General features: G+C 47.1%; 1 protein-coding gene across 3 annotated transcripts in view; it reads right to left on the minus strand.

Moving 5' to 3' along the window:
• The window catches only part of pde7a (phosphodiesterase 7A), a 358425-nt gene that overhangs the window by 219996 nt on the left and 112848 nt on the right, over positions 1-25581 (minus strand). For 2 of the 3 annotated variants that reach the window (XM_085993047.1, XM_085993049.1), the window contains one exon: positions 19657-19719. The exons of the other annotated variant lie outside the window; for it this stretch is intronic. In XM_085993047.1, coding sequence (XP_085849173.1) covers positions 19657-19719 — 63 coding nt within the window. The remainder of the gene's footprint in view (positions 1-19656; positions 19720-25581) is intronic. 3 annotated transcript variants of the gene reach the window in all.

Genomic DNA, 25581 nt, shown 5'->3' on the forward strand with positions numbered 1-25581 from the left:
CAAGACGGGCCCCGGAGAAGTCAGCCACGTTGGTAGCGAGGTTCCCGTAGTCGACTTCCTGGGGAAAACAAACATTCGTTCATGGGGGGTGGCGTTGATGGCCGTGCAAAGCAGTGACCGGATGGAATGCAGCGCTGCCGGGAGGACTTCCTGCCAGCGAGAGGTTGGGAGGCCCTTAGACTTTAAGGCTAAAAGAACGGCCTTCCAGACAGTCGCGTTCTCTCGTTCCACCTGGCCGTTCCCTCGGGGGTTGTAGCTGGTGGTCCTGCTTGCAGCAATACCTCTCGCTAGTAGGAACTGGCGAAGTTCCTCGCTCATGAAGGATGAGCCCCGGTCGCTATGTATATAGTTCGGGAACCCGAACAAGGCGAAGAGGTCGTTCAGGCATTTGATGACCGTGGTACTGGTCATGTCTGGGCAGGGGAAGGCAAAGGGGAAACGGGAGTACTCATCAATGATGTTGAGGAAGTACACATTATGGTCAGAGGACGGGAGGGGCCCCTTAAAATCGATGCTCAAGCGCTCGAAGGGGCGGGTGGCCTTGATCAGGCTTGCTCTGTCCGGCCTAAAGAAATGCGGTTTGCATTCGGCACAGGTTTGGCAGTTCCTGGTCATGGTCCTGACCTCCTCGATGGAGTAGGGCAGGTTGCGGGCCTTAATGAAGTGGTAAAGTCTGGTGACCCCAGGGTGGCAGAGGTCGTTGTGGAGGGTCTGCAGTCTATCAATTTGCGCGTTGGCGCATGTACTTCGTGATAGAGCATCTGGGGGTTCGTTCAGTTTACCAGGCCGGTACAAGATATCATAATCATAGGTGGAGAGCTCGATTCTCCACCTCAAGATCTTGTCGTTCTTGATTTTGCCACTCAGCTTGTTATTAAACATAAAAGCGACCGAACGCTGGTCGGTGAGGAGGGTAAATTGTTTGCCTGCCAGGTAATGCCTCCAGCGTCGTACTGCCTCCACGATCGCCTGGGCCTCCTTCTCAACCGAAGAGTGTCGGATCTCAGGGCCCTGGAGGGTCCTTGAGAAGAAGGCCACAGGTCTCCCCGCCTGGTTAAGGGTTGCAGCTAGGGCGAAGTCGGATGCATCGCTCTCCACTTGGAAAGGGATAGACTCATCCACCGCGTGCATTGTGGCCTTAGCAATGTCTCCCTTTATGAGGGAGAAGGCTGCGCATGCTTCTGCCGTCAGGGGGAAGGAGGTGGACTTCATGAGGGGTCTGGCTTTGTCCGCATAATTCGGCACCCATTGGGCATAGTAGGCGAAGAGCCCCAGGGTTCTCTTCAGCGCCTTTGGACAGTGGGGGAGGGGAAGCTCCATGAGGGGGCGCATTCTTTCGGGGTCGGGGCCGATGACTCCGTTCTCTACTACGCAGCCGAGGATGGCAAGACGCGAGGTGTTAAACACACATTTCTCCTTATTGTAAGTGAGGTTCAGCCGTTGGGCCGTACGGAGGAATTTCTCCAGATTAACATCGTGGTCCTGCTGGTCGCGGCCGCAGATGGTGACGTTATCTAGATAAGGGAACGTGGCCTGCAGTCCATTCTGGTCAACCATCCGGTCCATCTCCCTTTGGAAGACCGAAACCCCGTTGGTGACGCCGAAGGGAACCCTAAGGAAGTGGTAGAGGCGGCCATTCGCCTCGAAGGCGGTATACTGGCGGTCCTCAGGGCGGATAGGGAGTTGGTGATAGGCCGACTTAAGGTCGATGGTAGAGAATACCCGGTACTGTGCAATCTGATTGACCATGTCAGATATGCGGGGAAGGGGGTATGCGTCCAGCTGGGTGTACCGGTTTATGGTTTGGCTGTAGTCGATGACCAGGCGGTTTTTATTGCCGGCCTTAACGACTACGACCTGGGCACGCCGGGGCTGTTGCTCCTCTCGATGATGCCCTCCTTCAGGAGACGCTGCACCTCCGAGCTAATAAAAGCTCTGTCCCCGGCGCTGTACCGCCTGCTCTTGGTGGCGACGGGTTTACAGTCGCGGGTGAGGTTAGCGAACAGGGAGGGGGGCGGGACCTTGAGGGTGGATAGGCCGCAGGTGGTATGCGGTGGGCGGTTTAAAGGCTGCTGGTTGTCGACTGTGAGTGGGGGGAGGGGTCCACCGTATGCCAAAGTGACACTTTGAAGGTGGGATTGGAAGTCCAGCCCTAGTAGGACGGCAGCGCAGAGCTGGGGCAGGACGAGGAGTTTAAAATTTTTATACTCCGTGCCCCTAACCGACAGGGTCACAACACAGTAGCCGCTGATGTCTGTAGAATGGGACCTCGACGCCATCGAGATCCGGTTGCGCGTTGGCCGGACAGTGAGGGAGTAGTGGCTCACCGTGTCTGGATGGATGAAACTCTCCGTGCTTCCGCTGTCGAACAGGCAGGTCGTGGCGTGGCCGTTTACTTTGATGTCCATCATGGACTTGGACAGGTGATGCGGGCGAGCTTGGTCCAGTGTGATGGAGGCTAGTGTATGGCTGAGCGAGCTGCTGTAGTCTGCGGGTGAGGCGGTGGTCGGGTCTGGAGACAAGGTGGCGGTCGAGTGTGGTGGACAAAATGGCGGCGCCGACGTTGGCTAAAATGGCGGAGAAGATGGCCGCCCCCACGACTCACATGAGGGGATACTGGCATCTGTGGCCTTGATGAAAGATGGCCGCCCCCACAACTCGCATGAGGCACTGCTGGCGTCTGTGGCTCTCCCCCTGCAGGCCTTCGCGAAGTGGCCTTTCTTGTGGCAGACGGAGCAAGTCGCGTTTCTTGCAGGGCAGCGCGTCCTCGGGTGTTTCGCCTGGCCACAGAAGAAGCAGCCGGCGGCCCGATCGCGGGGCTCCGATGTCGCAGCCGGTACCGGGGGTGGCGGTCCCGATCGATTCTGGGACGCCGACGCTGAGGTAGGTCCCGGAGGCGGCGTTGCGAGGGGTATTGCGGCCGGGGTCGGGCCCGAGTCCCAGGGTCGCGCAGCACAGTACCTGGAGTACGCCTCGAGGTCCCGATGGGCCACTTCCAGAGAGCGAGCGAGGGTTGCAGTTGTATTCAGGTCGAGGTCCTTTGATTCGAGCAGTCTTTGCCATGAGTAGTTGGACCGAAGGCCTTTCACGAAGGCATCGCGGATATTCCCTTCAGTATTTTCTGCAGCCGTTACAGCTTTAAAGTCACAGTCCCTGCCGAGTGTTTGTAGCGCCCGTAAACATTCATCTACAGACTCTCCTGGCTGTTGCGAGCGGGATCTTAGGAAATATCTGGCATACATAGAATTTACCGGGCTCCGGTACTGCTCTTTCAGCAAGTTGAGGACGTCCTCGTATGTAGCAAGGTCCCGGATGAATGCAAATACTTTAGGGCTCACCTGGGCGGTCAGAACTCTTAGTTTGGATCCCGGAGGCATGCCGGATTCTCCCAGGTAGGATTCGAAACAGCTCAGCCAGTGTTCGAAGTCGAGGGCTGAGTTCGCTGCCTGTGGGTTTAGATCCAGGTACGGCGGTCGGAGGGCTCGCAGCCAGGCCGGCTGCTGTGGCTGTTGTAGCTGGCCGTTTGGCTGGTCGTTTGGCTGCTCCGATCCACTCATTTCAAAATTTAGCCAATAAAATTGATATACCTATCAATTCATTCAATGAAAAGCGATGAGTTAAGATAGTAACTATAGGTTACTATTGGCTAAATAACAGAGCCCACCCTCGTGGGTGATCGGGTCCAACAAGGAGGAATACCAGCCAGTCGACCACCTTTATACCTGGGCAAGCAGGCGGAGCCATGGGCGGAGTCAGCTGTGGTCAGCCCAGGTATAACAGCGTAACAAGAGGTGACCTTGTGTAGTGATACAACAGTGTAAACAGTGATAACCATAGTGTAACGATATAAACAGTGATAACCATAGTGTAACGATAGTGAACGATAAAAGTGGTTTACCACACCGTATTGCTGCTGCTGGGCAGTATGGTGAAAAAAATAAGTTGCGGCGCCAATGGCATCAACGTGCCGCGACTTTTGAATGTTAACTAGACCCCCGCCTGCCTTTTGTTGTTGACTTTACTCGAAGAAATGCAGGGAAGGATTTAGATGCATCATGGCCTCCAATAGTGTCAGAAGGTGACAGGAGTAAGAAGCTTTAGACAATGGTTAGGAACAGGAGCCACTGCAGGTACTGCTGCGTGGAATAGAACTGACAAAATTGATGTGGGAACATGATGAGGATCATGCAAAAGCGATTGAAAAGGCTGCTTAAAGGAATATAAAGAATTAAATTGAGTAGACTAGTCCTATATTCCCTAGAGTTTATAAGAATGAGAGGTGATCTCACTGAAACATATAAAATTATTAAAAGGGCTTCACAAGCTGGGAGAATGTTCCCCTGGCTGGCGAGTCTAGAACTAGTGGTCACAGTCTCAGAATAAGGGGTCGGCCATTTAGAATCAGAGGGGCTGGGGGGGGGGGGGGGGGGGGCGGGGGAGGAGAGAGCAGAATAGAAATGTGGTAGTGATAGGGGATTCTATCATTAGGGGGATAGATAGCATCCTCTGCAGCCAAGAGCAAGAATCCCAAAGGGTGTGGTTCCCAAGGGATATCTCGTGGCAGCTGGAGAGGAATTTGGAAAGGGAGGGGTAAATCCAGCTGTTGTGGTCCATGTCGGAACAAACGATGTGGGTAAGAACAGGGAGGAGGTCCTGCTGAGGGAATATAAGGAGTTAGGAGCTAAATTAAAAAGCAGGACCTTGAGGGTAATAATCTCTGGATTATTGGCAGAGCCACATGCAAATTGGCATAGAAACAATCAGATCAGGATAATTAACACATGGTTAAAGGGTTGGTGTGGGAAGGGTGGATTCCTTTTCATGGGACACTGGCACCAGTACTGGGACAGAAAGGGACTGCACCGATGGGACGGGCTCCACCTGAACCGGGATGCGACTCATGTCCTAGCAGAAAGGGTAAACAGGGAGGTGACAAAAGCTTTAAACTAGTAAGACAGGGGGAGGAATCTACAAGAAATTAAACCAGCCTAAATATAAACAAAACAGGAAAGGAGAGCATAAGAGTAAAGTAAGGGAGGACATTGATGGCCAGGGAATAAATAGAGTTATAGAACAGGAGTTTAAAAAGATGGTAAAAATAAAGTGAGAGGAACTGCTATTAAAAATGAGTTAATCTGTCTGTACAGCAATGCACACAGTGTCTGTAATAAAACAAGGGAACTGGAGGCAATCATGCTCTGGGTGGAACCAGACATAGTAGGGATTACTGAGACATGGCTACAGAAAAATCAGGACTGGGAATTAAACATTGCAGGGTATAACATATTTAGAAAAGATAGAAAGGGGGAAAAGAGGTGGTGGAGTAGCTGTACGGATTTTTTTCCAAGTGGCAGGCAGTGACTAGTGGGGTACCGCAGGGATCGATGCTAGGGCCCCAGCTATTCACAATATATATATTATAATATATATAAAAAAAGGATCTAGACGACGGAATTGGATGCAATATTTCCAAGTTTGCAGATGACACAAAGCTGGGTGGGCGTGTGTGCTGTGAGGAGGATGCAGAGAAACTCCAGTATGATTTGGACAGGTTGGGTGATTGGGCAGATGCATGGCAAATGCAGTATAATGTGGATAAATGCGAGGTTATCCACTTTGGTGGCAAAAACAGGAAGACAGATTATTATCTGAACGGCAATAGATTGGGAGAAGGGGAAGTGCAACGAGACCTGGGTGTCCTTGTGCACCAGTCGCTGAAGGTAAGTATGCAGGTGCAGCAGGCGGTTAAGAAGGCAAATGGTATGTTGGCCTTCGTAGCGAGAGGATGCGAGTACAGGAACAAGGATGTCTTGCTGCAGTTGTACAGGGCCTTGGTGAGACCACACCTTGAGTATTGTGTGCAGTTTTGGTCACCTTATCTGAGGAAGGATGTTCTTGCCATGGAGAGAGTGCAGCGAAGATTAACCAGACTGATACCTGGGATGGCAGGAATGACGTATGAGGAGAGATTGGGTCGATTAAGCTTATATTCGCTAGAGTTTAGAAGAATTAGAGGAGATCTCATTGAAACATAAAATTCTAACAGGACTAGACAGACTAGATGCAGGAAGGATGTTCCCGATGGCAGGGGAGTCCAGAACCAGGGGTCACAGTCTAACGATAAGGGGTAAGCCATTTAGGACAGAAATGAGGAGGAATTTCTTCACCCAGAGAGTGGTGAACCTGTGCAATTCTCTACCACACAAGGCAGTTGAGGCCAATTCATTAAATATATTCAAGAAGGAGTTAGATATATTTCTTAAGGCTAAAGGGGTCAAGGGATATGGGGAGAAAGCAGGGACAGGGTACTGAATTTGGATGATCAGCCATGATCTCATTAAATGGTGGAACAGGCTCAAGGGGCCGAATGGCCTACTCCTGCTCCTATCTTCTATGTTTCTATGTTTACTTATTAGGGATAACAATGGCAGTAGAAAAAAGTGACACAGCTATCAGCAAGACAGAAACAGAATCCATGTGGATAGGGATAAAAGATAATAAAGGATTATTCACACTAATAGGGGTAGTTTACAAACCACCTAATAGGGGAAGGGAGGTGGAGGAAGAAATATGCAAACAAATTAGGGAAATGAGTATAAACCATATAATAATAATCATGGGGGATTTCAACTATCAGATGTTAATTGGACAGAAGATGTAGGTAAAGGGGATAAGGAAATGGAGTTCCTAAAAAGTGCACAGGACTCCTTTCTAACCCAGTATGCAAAAAAGCCCAACAAGGGAGGATTCACTATTGGATCTAGTAATGGGGAATGAACCAGAGCAGATAAGAGAAGTAAAAGTAGGGGAATATCTAGGCAATAGTGACCATAATATAATACGCTTTAAGGTAATAACTGAGAAGGACATAGGTATGACAAAGACCAGGGTAATAGATTGGAGAAAAGCTGATTTTGAGGGGCTGAGAATAGTACTTGGGAAAATAAAATGGACAACAATATTGGCAAACAATGATGTAGAACAGCAATGGGAAACATTTAAAACGGTGTTCAATAGAGTCCAGGAAAAATATATTCCGCTAATAAACAAGAATAAGCTAAACACTAATGAGACACCGTGTGTATGAATAAAGCCATAAGGGAAAATTTGAGTGTAAGGAAAGAGGCATACATTGTAAGTACATGAGCAGCAGGGGAGAGCATGAAGGGATTAGGAGAGAAGTCAAAAAAAATTAGGAAGGCAAAGAGGAACTATGAAATTAAATGATCAAGGAACATAAAGCAAAATAGTAAAATATTTTACAGGCAAATAAAAAAAGGAAGGTCGGGATGGGAATAGGGCCACTAAGGGATGGAGAGGATAATACCACAGGCAGCAATAGAGATGGCAGAGATAGTAAATGATTACTTTGCTTCAGTATTTACCAGGGAGATAGAACAGGTACAGGTGACATCGGATGATGAGATTAGTAATGAGTTAACTGCATTTAAAATAAAACGAGGAGATATACTAAATAAACTAATGAAGATCAAAGAGGACAAAACCCCTGGTCCAGACGGATTACATCCGTGCATTTTAAAAGAATCTAGGGAAGAAATAGCAGAGGCATTACTACCCATATTTAGTAATTCATTAGAAAAAGGTGTAGTGCCAGAGGACTGGCAGATAGCTAACGCAATACCTATATTTCAGAAGGGAGATAGAACATATCCAGGAAACTATAGGCCAGTCAGCTTAACATCGGTGGTAGGAAAAATAATAGAATCCCTACTAAAGGAGAAAATAGAAAACATTTAAGAACAAAAAATACAATAAATAGTCAGCATGGATTTCAAAAGGGAAAGACTTACTTGACTAATCTAATTGAATTTTTTGAAGAGGTAACAGAGAGAGTAGACAATGGTAAAGCAGTAGATGTAATTTATCTAGATTTTCAAAAGGCCTTCAATAAGGTACCACATAATAGACTAATGAATAAGGTCAGGGAATGCAGAGTCAGAGGACAAGTAGCAGAATGGATAGTTAGCTGGCTGCAAGACAGAAAGCAGAGAATGGGATAAAGGGTAGCTATTCAGAGTGGCAGAAGGTGGGAAGTGGTGTTCCAAAAGGATCAGTGCTGGGATAACTGTTGTTCACAATTTATATTAACGATTTAGACTTTGGAATAAAAAACACAATTTCTAAATTTGCGGATGACACCAAATTGGGAGGCAGAGAGATAGTCAATACTGAGGAGGACTGCAACAAATGGTAATGGTCTTTTTCCGAGTGGCAGGCAGTGACTAATGGGGTACTGCAGGGATCGGTCCTTGGACCCCAGCTATTCACAATATATATTAATGATCTAGACAAGGGAACTAGATGTAATATCTCCAAGTTTGCAGACGACACAAAGCTGGGTGGGCGTGTGTGCTGTGAGGAGGATGCCAAGAAACTCCAGGATGATTTGGACAGGTTGGGTGATTGGGCAGAAGCATGGCAGATGCAATATAACGTGGATAAATGTGAGGTTATCCACTTTGGTGGCAAAAACAGGAAGGCAATTATCTGAATGGCAATAGATTGGGAGAAGGGGAAGTGCAACGAGACCCGGGTATCCTTGTGCACCAGTCGCTGAAGGTAAGCATGCAGGTGCAGCAGGCGGTTAAGAAGGCAAATGGTATGTTGGCCTTCGTAGCGAGAGGGTTTGAGTACAGGAACAAGGATGTCTTGCTGCAGTTGTACAGGGCCTTGGTGAGACCACATCTTGAGTATTGTGTGCAGTTTTGGTCGCCTTATCTGAGGAAGGATGTTCTTGCCATGGAAGGAGTTCAGCGAAGATTCCCCAGGCTGATACTTGGGATGGCGGAATGACGTTATGAGGAGAGATTGAGTCGATTGGGCTTATTCTCGCTGGAGTTTAGAAGAATGAGAGGGGATCTCATTGAAACTTATAAAATTCTGACAGGACTCGACAGACTAGATGCAGGAAGGATGTTCCCGATGGCGGGGGAGTCCAGAACCAGGGGTCACAGTCTAATGATAAGGGGTAAGCCATTTAGGACAGAAATGAGGAGGAATTTCTTCACCCAGAGAGTGGTCAACCTGTGGAATTCTCTACCATAGAAGACAGTTGAGGCAAATTCATTAAATATATTTAGGAAGGAGTTAGATATATTTCTTAAGGCTAAAGGGATCTAGGGATAAGGGGAGACAGCAAGGATAGGGTACTGAATTTGGATGATCAGCCATGATCTCATTAAATGGTGGAACAGGCTTGAGGGGCCAAATGGCCTACTCCTGCTCCAATCTTCTATGTAAATTACAGGAAGACATTAATAAACTTGCAGAATGGACATATAATTAAACACAAATAAATGTGAGGTATTACATTTTGGTAAGAAAAATAGGGAGGTCACATATTACTTGGAAAATAAGATTCTAAATGGGGTAGAGGAGCAAAGGGATCTTGGAGTACAGATACACAAAGCACTAAAAGTATCAACACAGGTTAACAAGGCCATAAAAAAAAAACAAGCACTAGGGTTTATTTCTAGAGGGATAGAATTGAAAAGTCATGAAGTCATGCTAAACCTGTATCGAACCTTGGTTAGACCACACTTGGAGTAGTGTGTGCAATTCTGGCCGCCATATTATAAAAAGGATAGAGGGGCACTGGAGAGGGTGCAGAGAAGATTTACAAGGATGACACCAGAAATGCGAGGGTACACCTATCAGGAAAGGATGAACAGGCTGGGTCTCTTTTCTTTTGAAAAAAAAGAGAAGGCTGAGGGTTGACCTAATAGAGGTCTTTAAAATCATGTAAGGTTTTGATAGAGTAGATACAGACACAGGCCTAGAAATTCAGTTGGGCGCGCCAGCCGTTAGTGCCTTAGGAGGAGTAGATCTCGAGCGCTAGGCGCTTATCGCCCGGGCGCAGCACGATCTGCGCCTCTCCCCAACTTCAGGACACATTTAGCGCCGGCGCAAAGTCTTAGCGCGCGCCCTGATGCGCGCGCAGATCATGACGTCATTTAATAGTGCAACGCCCTTTGTGCGCCCCAAACTGGAACTTCACTCGCGCCGGCCCATTGTGCGCCAGGCGGCCCGAGCGACTGTGAAGTGGAACGGTACACAGGCCAGCCGGGCCGCGGGGAGCGCTAATTAAAGGGCACTTACCCAGCAGTATAAAGGCCAGCCATTTTGCAGCATTCACTCTTGTGCAACGGTTTTTTGGACAGAGACCAAGGAGGAGAGTTTACTGGTTTGGACCAACACTTGGACAGGTATTTTTGGCTCAGGCCAGAGCTTACCAATTATCTTTGCCTTCATTCAGAGCTCAGTGTTTGCCAGCATATAATGGGGGCTGCATTGGGTGGCAACGCTGAATTTCAGCCTTATGCCAGAAGGGCTTACAGACGCCGTGAGAGAGTGGCAGCCCTGGCTAGACGCAGAGGGGGCAACAGGCGTCGCCAACTGAGGCCTTGCCCACGCAGGGTATACCGCCAGCAGACCTCCTATCTGACCATGTCTGCCGCGATGTGTGTTAGGAGGCTGTGATTCCAAAGGGAGGTGGTTGCAGACATCTGCCGGCTGCTTCAGAGAGATCTGCAGCCACAGCTGATGCGCAGGACGTCTCTGTCGGTGGCAGTGAAGGTGACGGTGGCTCTCAACTTCTATGCCTCCGGCTCCTTCCAATCCGCTACTGGGGACATCGCTAACATCTCCCAGTTCGCCGTGCATTGCTGCATCCGCCAGGTGACCGAAGCCCTTTTCAGAAGGAGACATCAATTCATCTCCTTCCCCATGACCCTGGACAAGCAGCAGCAGCGTGCAGTGGGGTTTGCAAGAATAGCGGGCTTCCCCATGGTGCAGGGCGCCATTGACTGCACGCATGTGGCTTTGCGGGCACCTCTTGAGCATGCCGAGGAGTACCGCAACCGGAAGGGCTACCATTCCCTCAATGTACAGCTGGTGTGTGACCACAGGCAGCGCATCCTAGCTGTCAATGCCCGCTTTCCAGGCAGCAGCCACGATGCCTTTATCCTGCGACAGACAACTGTGGCTGACATGTTCCAGGCACAGCCTCCCCCAAGAGGATGGCTTATCGGGGACAAAGGCTATCCTTTGTGTACCTGGCTCATGACCCCGCTCCGCGCGCCCACGACCCCTGCTGAAGAGGCATACAACGAGAGCCATCAAGCGACGAGGAACCTCACAGAACAAACAATCGGCGTGCTCAAGCAACAGTTCCACTGTCTCGATCGCTCCGGGGGAGCCCTCCAGTATTCGCAGGATCGAGTCTCCCAATTCGTCGTCGTTTGCTGCATGCTGCACAACCTGGCTATCCGCAGGACTCAGGCACTGCCACCTCACGTTGGACCACCACCTCAGGAGGAGGAGCAGGAGGAGCATGAGGATGACGAGGACGAGGAGTACCAGCCCAGGAGGGACGCACAAGGTCCAAGGGCCGCCCGTCGGCGGCTTATTGAACGTCACTTCTAGGCCCCCTGTCAGGGAATGGCTTGTGCCAATGATAGAACATGATTGCAGCCGCTCCGCAAGCCCTCAGCCGGTTAAGGCAACAAACACTTCAAAGATCAAACATGGACAATGTGAATAAATAAAATGCTTTATTTTACAAACTCTGGGCCCTTCCCACATGAAAACCAAAAACAGACGAAACCCCCAAAAAACACTCAAACACATTACTCGCTCCCACAACCTGGAGAGGATTAACAAAATAGGGCAACTAAAATGGCCGTCATTCTCGGCCTTCGTCAAAAACAAACATCACATCATCGGCCTTCAAAATACAAACATCCAATTCTCGGCCTCAAGAAACAAACACAAATGGCCACACATTCGACTATTTGGCCCGCTAGGGCGATGCCTTGGCCATCTTTGGGTGGCCCCTGCCCGCCCTGCTGCTCCGCCTCAAAGTAAGGCCATTGGCTGCTGCAAGGCTGGGGGCAGGCTCCTGAGGGGCACATGTCGTGACGGCAGATGCCCTTGGGGGTCGGCCTAGTCGAGGTCTGGCCGTCGAGCGGCCGGCTGTTGATTGCTGCAGCTGTGGCTGGCCAGCATCAGTCGCTGCAGCAGCTCCTGGCAGCTCCACTGGGGGAGTGGCAGTGGCGGCTGGAGGAATGGCGGCAAGCTGGCGGATGGCAGGCGCTCGCTGGTCGCCTGAGACACTGGCACTCGCCCGGGCCAGCGCTGCAGCATGCGCACCAATCTGCCGAGGGACAGACCGCTGTGCTGCTGCAGCGCGCCGGGTGCCCTGGCGATGCCTGGCTGACACAGCGAGTGTGGCAGCAGTGAGTGCCCGTGTTGACCTGTTCACTGACCGCAGCAGAGCAGCCAGTGACTGGACGGCACCACTGATCACCTGGCCAGTCGCTGACAGATCTGCCCGGTATTCCGCCCGACTGGTGGCCTCTAAGGGCCCGAACTCGGCCACACTCCGAGAGAGGGAATCGATGGACTCAGGCAACCGTGCCACTGCCGCCATGAGCTCCGTGTGCCGGCGCTCCGAGTCCGCGGACAAGTCTTCGAGGCGTTCCATCTCCTCGGCGAAGAGCATCTCCTGACTGGAGGCCGGACTCTCCCTCTGGGGAGAAGGCCGCCGAGCTGGCCGACCCTTCCTGCGTTGCTGGAGGCCGCTGGGCCCAGCAATTGGACTCCCCTCCGACGCATCCCCCCTCTGGGGAGAAGGCCGCCGAGCTTCCACCCCCCTCCCGCCTTTCTGCAGCACGCAGGTCCCAGGAGCTTCCCTCCCCTTCGACACTTCCGCCACGCTGCCCTCCAGGGAAGACGTGTCCCCTACATTGGCCTGGGTGGCCACGACTGAGGGTTCCCCTGATGGGCCGCCTTCCTCTTGCTCCTCCTCCTGCTCCTCCTCGGAGGGTCTGTCACTGGCAAGTTGAGGGACCTCCTCTTGACCATCTGAAAGCAGGAAGGCACAAGAGTAGCTTTAGAGTGAGGAGAGGGCGTCAGTGCGGGATGCATGAGTGGTGGCATTCAGCGCATTAGTCGGACAGTGGCAAAGGATGTAGATCTGATGCGCAAGTAGGACGAGAGAGGTGCAAAAGGTGATGTCCTTACCATTGCTGCCCAGAACAGGGTCGGCATCTCCACATGCAACGGGCCCAATCACCCGGCCACCCATGAGGCGCTCCACGCGATGTTGCAGGTCGGTGAGTGGCTGGAGATGGGGTCGGCCTCCCCCGGTCGCAGTCCGGCTCTTGCGATTATTCGCCAGCTTGGCCTGCAAGAGAAAGGACGGCCTCTAAGTACAGTGTGTCGCCGTGATCTTGTGTGCACTGCCTCCCATGGTGGAATAGCCTGGCCAGTGTGTCGCCATGATCTGGTGTGCACTGCCTCCCATGGTGGAATAGCTTGGCCAGTGTGTTAAGTGCAGAATGTGCAATTGATGCTCATGCCTGTCCCATAGCTGCTGGATGAAGGCTGGCCATTAGAGCTTTCAGGTCCCTTTGCCCATAATGTGAGGTGCACATGCAAGGATGAGGAGGTCATTGGAAAGGGTACTCACCCTGACAATGCGTGTGAGGTCATTTAACTTTTTGCGGCATTGGGCACCGGTCCTGGGGACGTCGCTGTTGGCTGACAGCTTGCTGGCGACATGCCTCCAGGCTCTCCTGTAGACGCGGACCGTCGCCTTCTTGCCATTGTCCGGGTACAAAACATGGCGCCTCTTCTCCACAGCAGCAAGCAGCACACTCAGATCACGCTGAGAAGCGCTGCACACGTTCACGGGCCTTCTCCATGTCTTCAGGCGCTATTTGGGTCCAGCAGCAGTGTTCAGGCCTAGCTGGAGGGCTCCACTATCCAGGGCGTGGCAGCAGACACAGTCGACCCTTCCCCCTTAAGAGCTGGCCGGCGCCAGGGTGTCTGCTGTCAATCACGAGATGGCCGCACCTGCGCTGCGCCCGGCCTCGGCGCTATCGATCACCACCTCCGGCTTAGCGCCCAAAGAGAGGCGTCCAGCAGCAGTTTTAGCGCTCGCCCGAACTAGTAGGGCGAAGCTAATGAATATCGGAGAAGTGGCCTAGATTTGGCGGCGGCCGCAAACTTTAGCGGACGCCCCACTTTTGCACCCCAAAAGTGGCGTCAATGAATTTCTAGGCCAGAGTGTTTCCACTTGTGGGGAAGAGCAAAACTAGAGGCCATCAATATAAGATAGTCACCAAGAAATCAAACTAGGAATTCAGAAGAAACCTCTTTACCCAGAAAGTGGTGAAAATGTGGAACTCGCTACCACAGGGAGTGGTTGAAGCGAATAGTATAGGTGCATTTAAGGGGTGGTTAGATAAGCATATGAGGGAGAAGGGAATAGAGGGTTATGCGGATAGGGTTAGATGAGAAAAGATGGGAAGACGCTCGAGTGGAGCATAAACACTGGCATAGACTGGTTGGGCCGAATCGCCTGTTTCTGTGCCGTATATCCTATACAATCCTATGTAACTTTTACTCCAGGTCCATCTTTGTCCTTTTCTATAACTACGCTAAATCTAACTGAATTATGATCATTACTTAGGACTGAGATGAGGAAAAATTTCTTCACTCAAAGGGTTGTGTATCTTTGGAATTCTCTACCACAGAGGGCTGTGGATGCTCAGTTGTTGAGTATATTCAAGACAGACACTGATAGATTTTTGGATACTAAGAGAACCGTGGGATATGGGGATAGTGCAGGAAGGTGGAGTTGAGGTAGAAGATCATATTGAATGGCGGAGCAGGTTCAAAGGGCCGAATGACCTACTCCTGCTTCGTATATTCTTTAAATGCACATCAGAAAACATAATTAAGAAACAACAGAATGCAGTAGTATTCATAAAAGAACTGATAGAAAGCATGGAAAAGGTATGTGACAAGGTTAACAAAATGACTGATCAAACAAATCAGGCATACCGTGATCAGAAAGTGTCTAAAGCCATTATGTGTTTTTTTTTAAACTTAATATCAGACCAAAAAGGATCAAATAACATTGAGAATAATCAGATCCCAAATTACATTACGGAAAATCAAATGGTGGGTTGGAATGATGATAAAGTGCAAGACTGGTGTAAAGCAAGGAGGTATGGATTGGTACATGAGAACAAGATGATAACATTGGAATACAGAGATAACACTGGAACAGGAAGATAACATTAAAACTCAGCAAAATTTAGACAATGTGCTAGCGAAGAATGCTTGTTTTTAAAATGGCACAAAAGAAGAATACAAATCAAACTCTTTAGAACTTTAGCTACCTTCAAGGCCTGGACAGGCAATCGCTTGCAATTCCCGAGGAGTTCTTTACACGCGAGTCCCAGACATAGGACTGGCATGCACTGCTTTGTAGGTAGTCTTAAGATGAATGTTTTGAAACAATAATAAATGTGGTTAATTGTCAGACATATTACTGTCTCTAGCGCCTACAAATCTGTTATTAAAAGGATAAGGATTATCCAACACAACAGAGGCTGTCCTCAATCTTGGTGACAAAGTAAACCATGATCTCAACAACAACAACTTATATTTATATAGTGCCTTTAACGTAGTAAAACGTCCCACGGTGCTTCACAGGAGTATTATAAGACAAAAAGAAACGATGAAACAAATGGCTTCCACCGATCAGGTCCCTACTGAACTGTGTAAGTTTGAATGATTTATGTTTGGTTTAACACAAGTATATAATGATACCAGCCTGCATCACTTTCTTCATATCTAAAAGTGCGTCAGTCATAGGACATTTTTGAAAGAAATACAAAAAATAGCCATGCACACTAAACTGTGCTCAGTAATTTATCTGTTGCCTGCTGTCTCAGACAGATTAAAAATTAGTAGTTTGAAATCTTATTACACTACACAGGAGAGATAGAAATGGGGGGATATAAATTTTAAAATTATAGTGCATTCAGCAGATTATTAAATGAATTTTAGGACAGTGAATTATGCAAATTATAATGCATGAGATCTGAGATTAGTTCAAGAAGGCACAGAACACACAACTAAAATGACTATTTTAAAGAAGTGACATCCCAAGTGGACTGTGGAAAGCAGCACAATCTGGTGCAACTAGACAACTAAAGCATTAGTCAAAGTTCTGCACAAAGGGCAAAAACCTAAGCTCAAGCTAAGAAATTGTCTGAAATGTACAAAGCTGCGGTACCATTTAAAAGGAGTTATGTCAGAGGAGAGAGGTGAACTGAATCGGGTCTCCGAGCACCTGGTGTTGGGACTCCTGTTGTTTCTAATTGAGATCAACAACTTGTATTCAGAAAACCAATACAAATTGAATCCAAGGTGGCTGCTCCAGAACTAAGTGGGCAGAAACAATGGCAGATGAAATTTAATAGTCAAGCGCGAAGTTTTGTACACAGGAAGAAAAAAAATGAACAGCATAAACACTCCTCGAGTGGTGTTAAAATAACAACGTGTAAAGTTGAAAGAGATCTAGGTGTCTTAGCAGCAAACAAAGAAAATAGAATGCTTAACTATATAGTCAAATTGGCAGAATACAAGTCGGAGTATGAAGTTCTGCTCAAACTGTGTCATGCTCTGGTCACACCACACTGAATATTATGTAGAGTCTGGTCATCGAGGCACAGTAAGCCCTGGAGGCAGTTCAGAGAAAAGCCAACAACAATTTGCACCCTGATCATAGAAGTACATCCCAAGGTGCATCACAGAGATGTAATGAAAGGAGATATTAGCAAGGTGGGTTTTAAGGATGGTCATAAAGGAGAAAAGGGCACTGGAGAGGTTGGGGGGGGGGGGGAGTGGGGAGAGGGGGTTTAGGGAAGGAACCAAGAGTGTGGGGCCTAATCAGCAGAAGGCACAGCTGCCAAAGTTGAGGCAAGGAGGGGTGGGGTGGGGGGCAGAGAGGAATAATGAACACGAGGCCAGGGTCAGAGGATCAGAAAATTCAGGTGGAGGGGGATTATAGGGCTGGACAAAGTTACAAAGAGAGATTTAAACACTAGGATGAGCCTTTTAAATTTGATGTGCTAGGGCTGGGAGCCAACATAGTCAGTTAGGTGAGTGGGATTGGTGCAAGATAGGATAACAACAGCTTAAGGTTAGAGGGTGGACAATGAGAGGCCAGCCATAAAGGCAGTGGAATAGTTGGCTGGAGGTAATAAGGCAAGGGTCTCAACAGCAAATGAGCTGAGGTAGGAGCGAAGGCAGGCAATGTTGCAAAGGTGGAAGTCGGCAGCCTTTGTGATGGAAAGGATGCTCAGCTTGGGCTGCAATACGACAACATGGTTAGTTCAGCCCAAGACAGTAGGCAGAACAGGGAAATGGAATCAGTGGTGAGATACATCATTTGTGGTGGGAGCCGAAGACAATGGCTTTGGTCTTTACAATGTTTAACTGGAGGAAATTGTCGCTCATCTAAGGCTGGATGTCGAACAAGCAGTCTGATAACACAGAGTGGAGGGGTCGAGAGAGGTGGTGCAGAGATAGAACTATGTATTGTTAGTATTATGTGGAAGTTGATGCTATGTCTGTGCATGATATCGCCAAGGGGCAGCATGTACATAAAAGATGAGCACAGATTTCAGAGGTGAGGAACATGGATGTCAGCTAGTATGGGGACTAGAAAGGGAAATTGGGTATCAGCAGTTTGGGTGAATGCAGCAAAGGCAGCTGAATAGATGATTTCCATCTTAGTGACGAAGAAGTTCATGAGCTCCTCGAACATGTTATTGGAAGCAAAGGTGGAGGGGTCAGGAAAAAGTGGTTTAAAGAGATGGTCGTTAGTGAGAAAAGAAGCCAGGAATGATTTATACTCTCCAGGATGATCCTCGAGTAGTGGGTTGTTTTAGCAGTCTGCAAGGTTAGCCTCTAGCACCACAGCACTAAGGTACCAGGAAAGACTGGAAAAATCTTGGCTTTTCAGCTTTAAAAGGAGGCAACGGAGAGGTGACCTTATAGATATATACAAGATAGTAAAACAGTATAGAAAAGGTAGATGTGCAAAATTACTGCAGACTGAGCGCCGAGCAAGGTAAAACACGTTCAAACTAGTAAACGGCAAATTTACAACTGATGTCAAGAAATTTTCCATAAGACTATTCTACACATCGAATGAGCTTCCAACTAGACTCATGGAGGTAAAAACCCTGGAATCATTTAAGAAAAACACTGAATAATGTGATGCAGGTAATGTATGGTCTTTCCGGATGGATAAATTAATATGGGCTGAATAGCCTTTCTCATCCATTTCAATCTTGTAAGCCAATTTTTTTTTAAATAAAAAAACTACATAAAATAAAAATCTCATTCAATAGTCACCACCACAGTGAAACAAATGATCTTAAAACACATTACAGTGTAATGACAGACATATACTCAGAAATATAAATTGAAATATGTCTTTGAATCAATTTATACTTTCAAGTTTCTCCAAATGATGTTAACTGATGGCTCAGCAAATTTATCCAGTGAGTAGCTGAGTTTTCCAGACCAGAAAATTTCAGTCAATCTTCAGTCTGAGCTGAGTTAGCTGCTCTGAACCAATGCTGTGATAGCAGTACTAAATTATCCTTGGTTCTCCCTGGTTTGGGAAATGCAGGGCCAGAAGGAGAAAAGTGACTAGGACCCCAAATATGTTTGCAGTCTTGCCCTGTGCTCCCCACTACTGTTACTTGAATGCTTTTTGCAGATCAAGCCTACCCTACCCCACTCAGGCATTAGGAAACTGGTGAAGCTAATAAAGCCAAAGAGTGTGGCATGTGATCATTGTGGGACATTGCAACAAAGCCAGGGGCACAGGCACGATGGGCTGAATGGTCGCCTTCTATGCTGGATCATTCTATGATTCTAGGAGAAGTGGGGCCGGGTGTGGGTGGCAGCTGGAGGTCAAGTGGCCAAGGCCCATGATGGAAGGAGTGGTCAGCTGGAGGTCAAAGAAGTATGAGCATTTTCAGAAGTCAAGTGGCGGTTTCCCAGTGCCAGGAAACTGGCAAAAATAAGCAGTCCAGTCATCAGAGAGTGAGTGCACATGGGGAGCCAGAACAGGGTGGAGGCAGAAGGTAAAAGAACTGTGCCTAGATTTAAAATGTTAAATTTAAAATATTAAGATGGATAAAGGAAATAAAAACTTACCCGATATGGGCGGGGGGGGAGGGGAGATCAGTTGAAACAACACAATGGCGGGCAGACCATTTGGAGGACTGGAAAGTATGTTTAATGGTATTGCTTATATAAGCAGGCATTTACATTAGCAGGAATTCAAGCGTTACAACATAAAACTGGCAGAGTCCCAAGGCTTTTAATGTATTACTAGTTGATTTCCCGTAGTATCACACAAGGGGAGTCAAGACCAAGTGTAAACTTCAGGTAAAGCAGGGTTAGAGGGAAGCGGAGAATTGAACCAGTATGTGCAGATATAATTCTGTGCCCATTGTATAGTAATACATTCTGTCCTTATTTTTATATTTCCATTTTAAACTCCTCTGCCCACATGTAAAATGGAAATTGCCCGTGTAGACTTATCACTCTCTAATTACACCCTCTTGGCAGTGGTGGCGTTGTAGCACCTCTACTTACAAGTATGCTGAGGCAATTTCCATTATAAATGTAAACATACGAATTTATGACGGAAAAAGTTAAGATGTACACACAGACATGATTTTTAAAATAATATATACTTCTTGTTCACTTTTTCCATGTACACACACACACACATAAACACTACAATAGTACCTCCAGGAAGCGTTCTTCCCACCCAGATGAAAGGATCCAAAGGTTAGAAGAGTTTGTGAAGCTCTATAAGAAAATAAAAAAAAGTATGTAGTACAATATCAAGCATCCAATAAATTTGTAGCCCCAGTATTTTCTCAAATTTTCCTTTTCCACAAAAGGAAAATTCAGGTTTCTACATAAGCCAACACGAGAACACCTATATGATGTTCAGTTAGCACATTCATGTTGCAGAACAACCTAGGCATCATCATTACTAGAAAACAGCCTAAACTATTCAAATTGCTGTACATCAACTTCAATTCACAGGATGATACTGAACCTTTAAACTTCACCTACACATCTGAAAAAAAAACAACTTTAACTAGCAAGATGACACTGGCAGAGAATTTTCTCGAGGGTCCTCCTGATTTGCCACCATAACTTCAAGGTTTACGCATGTATCCGGGGTTTCTGCTATTCTCCCGCCAAAGTTACAGCAGCCAATTGGGAGAGCCCCACCACCCCGACCCCGGAGATAATTCCCAAGAATCTAGGATATCGTCTAAGGATCTGACCAAAAATGTTTAACAGTTACTAGCTGATCTCAATCGTCACATCACTTTGAAGTAATGAGAATTAGGTAATGAGAAATATTTTATATTAATGTGATCATCATCTATATGCCAAGAGCTATGAACAGTAGGAGGTCATTTGCCCATCAAGCTTGCTTTGCCACATCAGCAGCTCTGGCAGTTAACTCTTCAATCCTAATTTCCTACCCTCTCCTTTCATCTATTAATACCCTTACTTGCCACTATCTATATTTTAAATGTCTCAATTGAATGAGTCTGTGGTCTTTTGAGGCATTGCATTGCACATCCTCACACATTTTACATTAATTTTTTTTTTAAGTTCCAATTCTAAAGTCCTGTCCCCTTATCTTCACAAAAGAGAGGGACGATACAAACATTCTAGTTAAGGAGGAGTGTGAAATATTAAATGAGATAAACATAGTAAGAGAGGAAGTATTAAGGGGTTTAACATTTTTGAAAGTAGATAAATCGCCAGGCTCAGATTAAATGTATCCCAGGCTGTTAAGAGAAGCAAGGGAGGAAATAGCAGAGGCTCTGACCATCATTTTCCAATCCTCACTGGCTACAGGTATGGTGCCGGAGGACTGCTGGCATTGTACCGTTGTTTAAAAAGGGAGAAAGAGATAGACTGAGTAATTACAGGCCAGTCAGCCTAACCTCGGTGGGCAAATTGCTGGAAAAAATTCTGAAGGACAGTATTAATCGTCATTTAGAAAGGCACAGATAAATCAACCATGGCTAACAAAAGAAATTTAGAATAGTATTAGTGCCAAAGAGGAGTCATATAAAGTTGCCAGAAAAAGTAGCAAGCCAGAGGATTGGGAGCAGTTTAGAATTCAGCAAAAAAGGAGCAAGAGATTGAATAAGAGGGGAAAAATAGAGTATGAGAGTAAACTTGCAACGAACATAAAAGCGGACTGTAAAAGCTTCTACAAGTATGTAAAAAGAAAAAAAGATTAGTGAAGACAAATGTAGGTCCCTTACAGTCAGAAACGGGAGAATTTATAATGGGGAACAAGGAAATGGCTGAGCAATTAAACAAATACTTTGGTTCTGTCTTCATGGAAGAGGACACAAATAACTTCCCAGAAATGCTAGGGAAACAAGGGTCTAGTGAGAAGGAGGAATTAAAGGAAATTAGTATTAGTAAAAAAAAGTGCTGGAGAAATTAATAGGACTGAAAGCCAATAAATCCCCAGGGCCTGATAATCTGCATCCCAGAGGTAGCCATGGAAATAGTGGATGCATTGGTTGTCATCTTCCAAAATTCTATAGATTATGGAACAGTTCCTACAGATTGGAGGGTGGCAAATGTAACCCCACTATTTAAAACAGGAGAGAAAACAGGGAACCACAGACCGGTTAGCCTAACATCAGTAGTAGGGAACATGCTAGAGACTATTATAAAGGATGTGATAACAGGACACTTAGAAATATCAACGGGACTAGACAAAGTCAACATGGATTTATGAAAGAGAAATCGTGTTTGACAAACCTACTGGAGTTTTTTGAGGATGTAGCTGGTAGAATAGATAAGGGAGAATCAGTGGATGTGGTGTATTTGGATTTTCAGAAGGCCTTTGATAAAGTCCCACATAAGAGGTTAGTGTGCAAAATTAAAGCACACTATTGGGGGTAATATACTGGCATGGATTGAAAATTGGTTAACAGAAAGGAAAGAGAGTAGGAATAAATGGGTCTTTTTCAGGGTGGCAGGCGGTGATTAGTGGGGTACTGCAGGGATCAGTGCTTGGGCCCCAGCTATTCACAATATATATCAATGATTTGGATGAGGGAACCAAATGTAATATTTCCAAGTTTGCTGACGACACGAAACTAGGTGGGATTGTGAGTTGTGAGGAGGATGCAAAGAGGCTTCAAGGCGATTTAGACAAGTTGAGTGAGTGGGCAAATAAATAGCAGATGCAGCAGAACGTGAATAAATGTGAAGTTATCCACTTCGGTAGGAAAAACAGAAAGGCAGAGTATTATTTAAATGGTGATAGATTGGGAAATGTTGTTGTAAAAAAGGACATGGGTGTCCTTGTACACCAGTCACTGAAAGCAAACATGCAGGTGCAGCAAGCAGTTAGGAAGGCAACTGGTATGTTGGCCTTCATTGCAAGAGGATTTGAGTACAGGAGCAAGGATGTCTTACTACAGTTGTACAGGGCCTTGGTGAGACCACACCTGGAGTACTGTGTGCAGTTTTGGTCTCCTTACCTAAGGAAGGATATGCTTGCCATAGAGGGAGTGCAGCGAAGGTTCACCAGACTGATTCCTGGGAAGGCAGGACAGTCGTATCAGGAGAGATTGGGTCGACTAGGCCTGTATTCACTAGAGTTCAGAAGAATGAGAGGGGATCTCATTGAAACATATAAAATTCTGACAGGGCTAGACACACTGAATGCAGGGAGGATCTAGAACGAGGGGTCATAGTCTCAGGATACGGGGTAGGACATTTAGGACTGAGATGAGGAGAAATTTCTTCACTCAGAGGGTGGCGAACCTGTGGAATTCTCTACCACAGAAGGCTGTGGAGGAAAAGTCACTGAATATATTTAAGAAGGAAATAGATAGATTTCTAGACACAAAAGGCATCAAGGGGTATGGGGAGAGAGCGGGAATATGGTATTGAGATAGAGGGTCAGCCATGATCATATTGAATGGCGGAGCAGTCTCGAAGGGCCGAATGGCCTACTCCTGCTTCTATTTTTCTATGTTTCTATGTTCTATGTTTCTAATCAACGACAGTCAGCATGGATTTGTTAAGGGAAGGTTGTGTCAGACTAACTTGATTACATTTTTCAAGGTAGTGATAAGGAGGGTCGATGATGGTAGCGCGTTTGATGTAGTCTACATGGATTTTAACAAGGTTTCGATAAGGTCCCATATGGCAGACTGGTCAGAAAAGTAAAAGCCGAATTTGGGGGTCCCGACACCATCCTGCCCAAAACCCCGCCCCATGTAAGTTTCAGGGGTGGCGGGTACCCGCCCGCACTGGGACCCGCCGAAACCAGGCGGGAAGGGATTAGTGCCAATTAACTGCCTGTTAACAGGTAGTTAACAGGCAGTTTTTAGCCTAATCCCTATTTTGAGGGGTTTCGTGTGGGTTTCCCGACGGCTCCAAACCACGCCAGGTTAGAGCAGGCGGGCCGTTGGGTTGAAGGAGTTGGAGGGGTCGCGATGTCGGCGCTCAGGTGAGTGATGGGTGTATGAGTGCAAAGGTAAGTGTGTTTGGTGTGTCTAAAGTGTGTAAAGAACTTTTACTTACCTGTACTTATCTTAACAGCCTTTCTTCCTGTAGCCGTCGGGAGCGCATCACTCAGACGGAACTGAAAGCTGAACGGCTGCGATCTGTCAAAAGTGACAGCCTTCAGCTTTGAGTGCTGGTGAGAGTTCTAACTGAGTGTGCAGAATGACTCATGCTAGAACTCCGTGTCGGTGTTTCACAGCTTCAAACAGCTGTAAAACACTGATATTTCATCTGTCAAGAACTCTTGAGATGAAATTGCAGTCTGTGATGTCACCTGTTGCCGGGTGGTCCTTAATTGGCCTGCTGAGCCTGCTCAACAAGGTCAATCAAGGGAAAATCACGCGGATTGGCCGGACATCGAAGTAGGCGGGTCAAAAACCCAAAAGGGGAAGTCCCGCCTTCTTCGACAGGTTCGGGAAAATCTACCCCAAAGACTCTCCTCCCCATTGCAAGCACCCAATGTTGTGAAGACAATGGAGACTGTAGTCAAGGTCTGAAGTTACTAGAGCCAATGTTCAGATCAGACGGCTGCAGTGCAGAGTGCGCAGCAGAATGATGAAATCATAGAATAGTACAGCACATAAGGAGACCATTCAGCCCATCAAGTCTGCACTGGCTCTTTCGAAGAGCAATCCAGTTAGTCCCACGCCCCCGCTCTTTCCCCACATCCCTGCAAATTTTTTCTCCTACACGTATTTATCCATTTCCCTTTTGAAGGCTACTATTGAATCTGTATCCACCACCCTATCAGGCAGTGCATTCCAAATCTTAACCACTCACTGCGCAACAAAATTTATCCTCAGGTCGCTTCTGGTTCTTTTGTCAATCAACTTAAATTTGTGCCCTCTGGTTGTCAACCCTTCAGTCACTGGAAACACTTTCTCTTTAATTTACTCTAAACCCTTCGTGATTTTAAACACTTCTATCAAGTTTCCTCTTAGCCTTTTCTGCTCTAAGGAGAACAACCCCTGCTTCTCCAGTCGAACTATGTAACGATAATCCTCATCCCTGGAACCAAATCTATTCTGTACCCTCTCCAAATCCTTCACGTCCCTCCTAAAATATCGTATGTCTTGATGCTTGCATGGAGCTTCTTTGAACAATGTAGCAGATCAAAGATGAAGAGGTCAAAGTAACAATGGGAAAAGTAGTAAAAAATGGCAAGCCACAGGCAGGTCAGGATCACCTAACCTACATTTGGTTTCCCCAATGTAGAGCAGACTGCACCATGAGCAGCAAATACACTATACAGTACTCCTGAGCTTGGGAAAAGATTCCCTCATACTGCAATACAGTTTCATTGTGTAATCACCCTTTACTACCTTGCCCAAATGATTTTTTATGTGTGAGCCTACAGTGTGAGTGTCTGCAGGTATTTGATTTTGGGGTCATACTAGCTGAGCACGAAACGGTCCTTGGCTTGCATCCACGCAGGCACTTTACAAGAAGAGTGGATAGCAATCAGGAGTGAGAATTGTGGCTGACCTTTAGATAATTTATTGGCTGTAAAGTGCATTGGGACATACAGCGGAAGTGAAAGTCACTATATAAATGCAAGTTCTTTCCTTCTTTGGAAGCAACAAATAAAAACTGGTAAACCAGGTACATCATCTGCCCAGCTTGAAGCATACCAACAATTAGCATTTATACAATGCCGTTAATGTAAAAAAAGTGTCAAACTTCACAGAAGAAAGAAATAGATGCAGAGCCCTTTATAGAGGGATTAGATTGAGAGCTGACCAAAAGCTTGATTGAAGCGATGGGTTTTAAGCAATGAGTATTAGGTACAGGCTTTTAAAGGAAGCAGTGAGGCAGAGTGTTTAGGGAAGGGGTTCCAGTAACTAGGGCAAAGTTGGCTGACAGATCTGCCACCAATAGTGGAAAGGGTGGAAGGGTTGCACAAAAGACCACAATCAGAGGACCAACAGGTACGGCTGGGATGCAAGGCTGGAATGGGTTCCTGAGGGAGAGTGGAGCAAAGCCATGGAGAAAGGATGAAGATTTGAATTCAACACCTTGGAGTACAGTGAGCCAGTGTAAATCATCGAAGAGGAGGGTGATGGGCAAACAACACTTAGTGCAGAGCAAGATGTGGGC

Source organism: Somniosus microcephalus, chromosome 7 (assembly GCF_052327205.1).
Source record: "Somniosus microcephalus isolate GS21.2 chromosome 7, FLI_Smic_1.0, whole genome shotgun sequence".
Classification (NCBI taxonomy): Eukaryota; Metazoa; Chordata; class Chondrichthyes; order Squaliformes; family Somniosidae; genus Somniosus; species Somniosus microcephalus.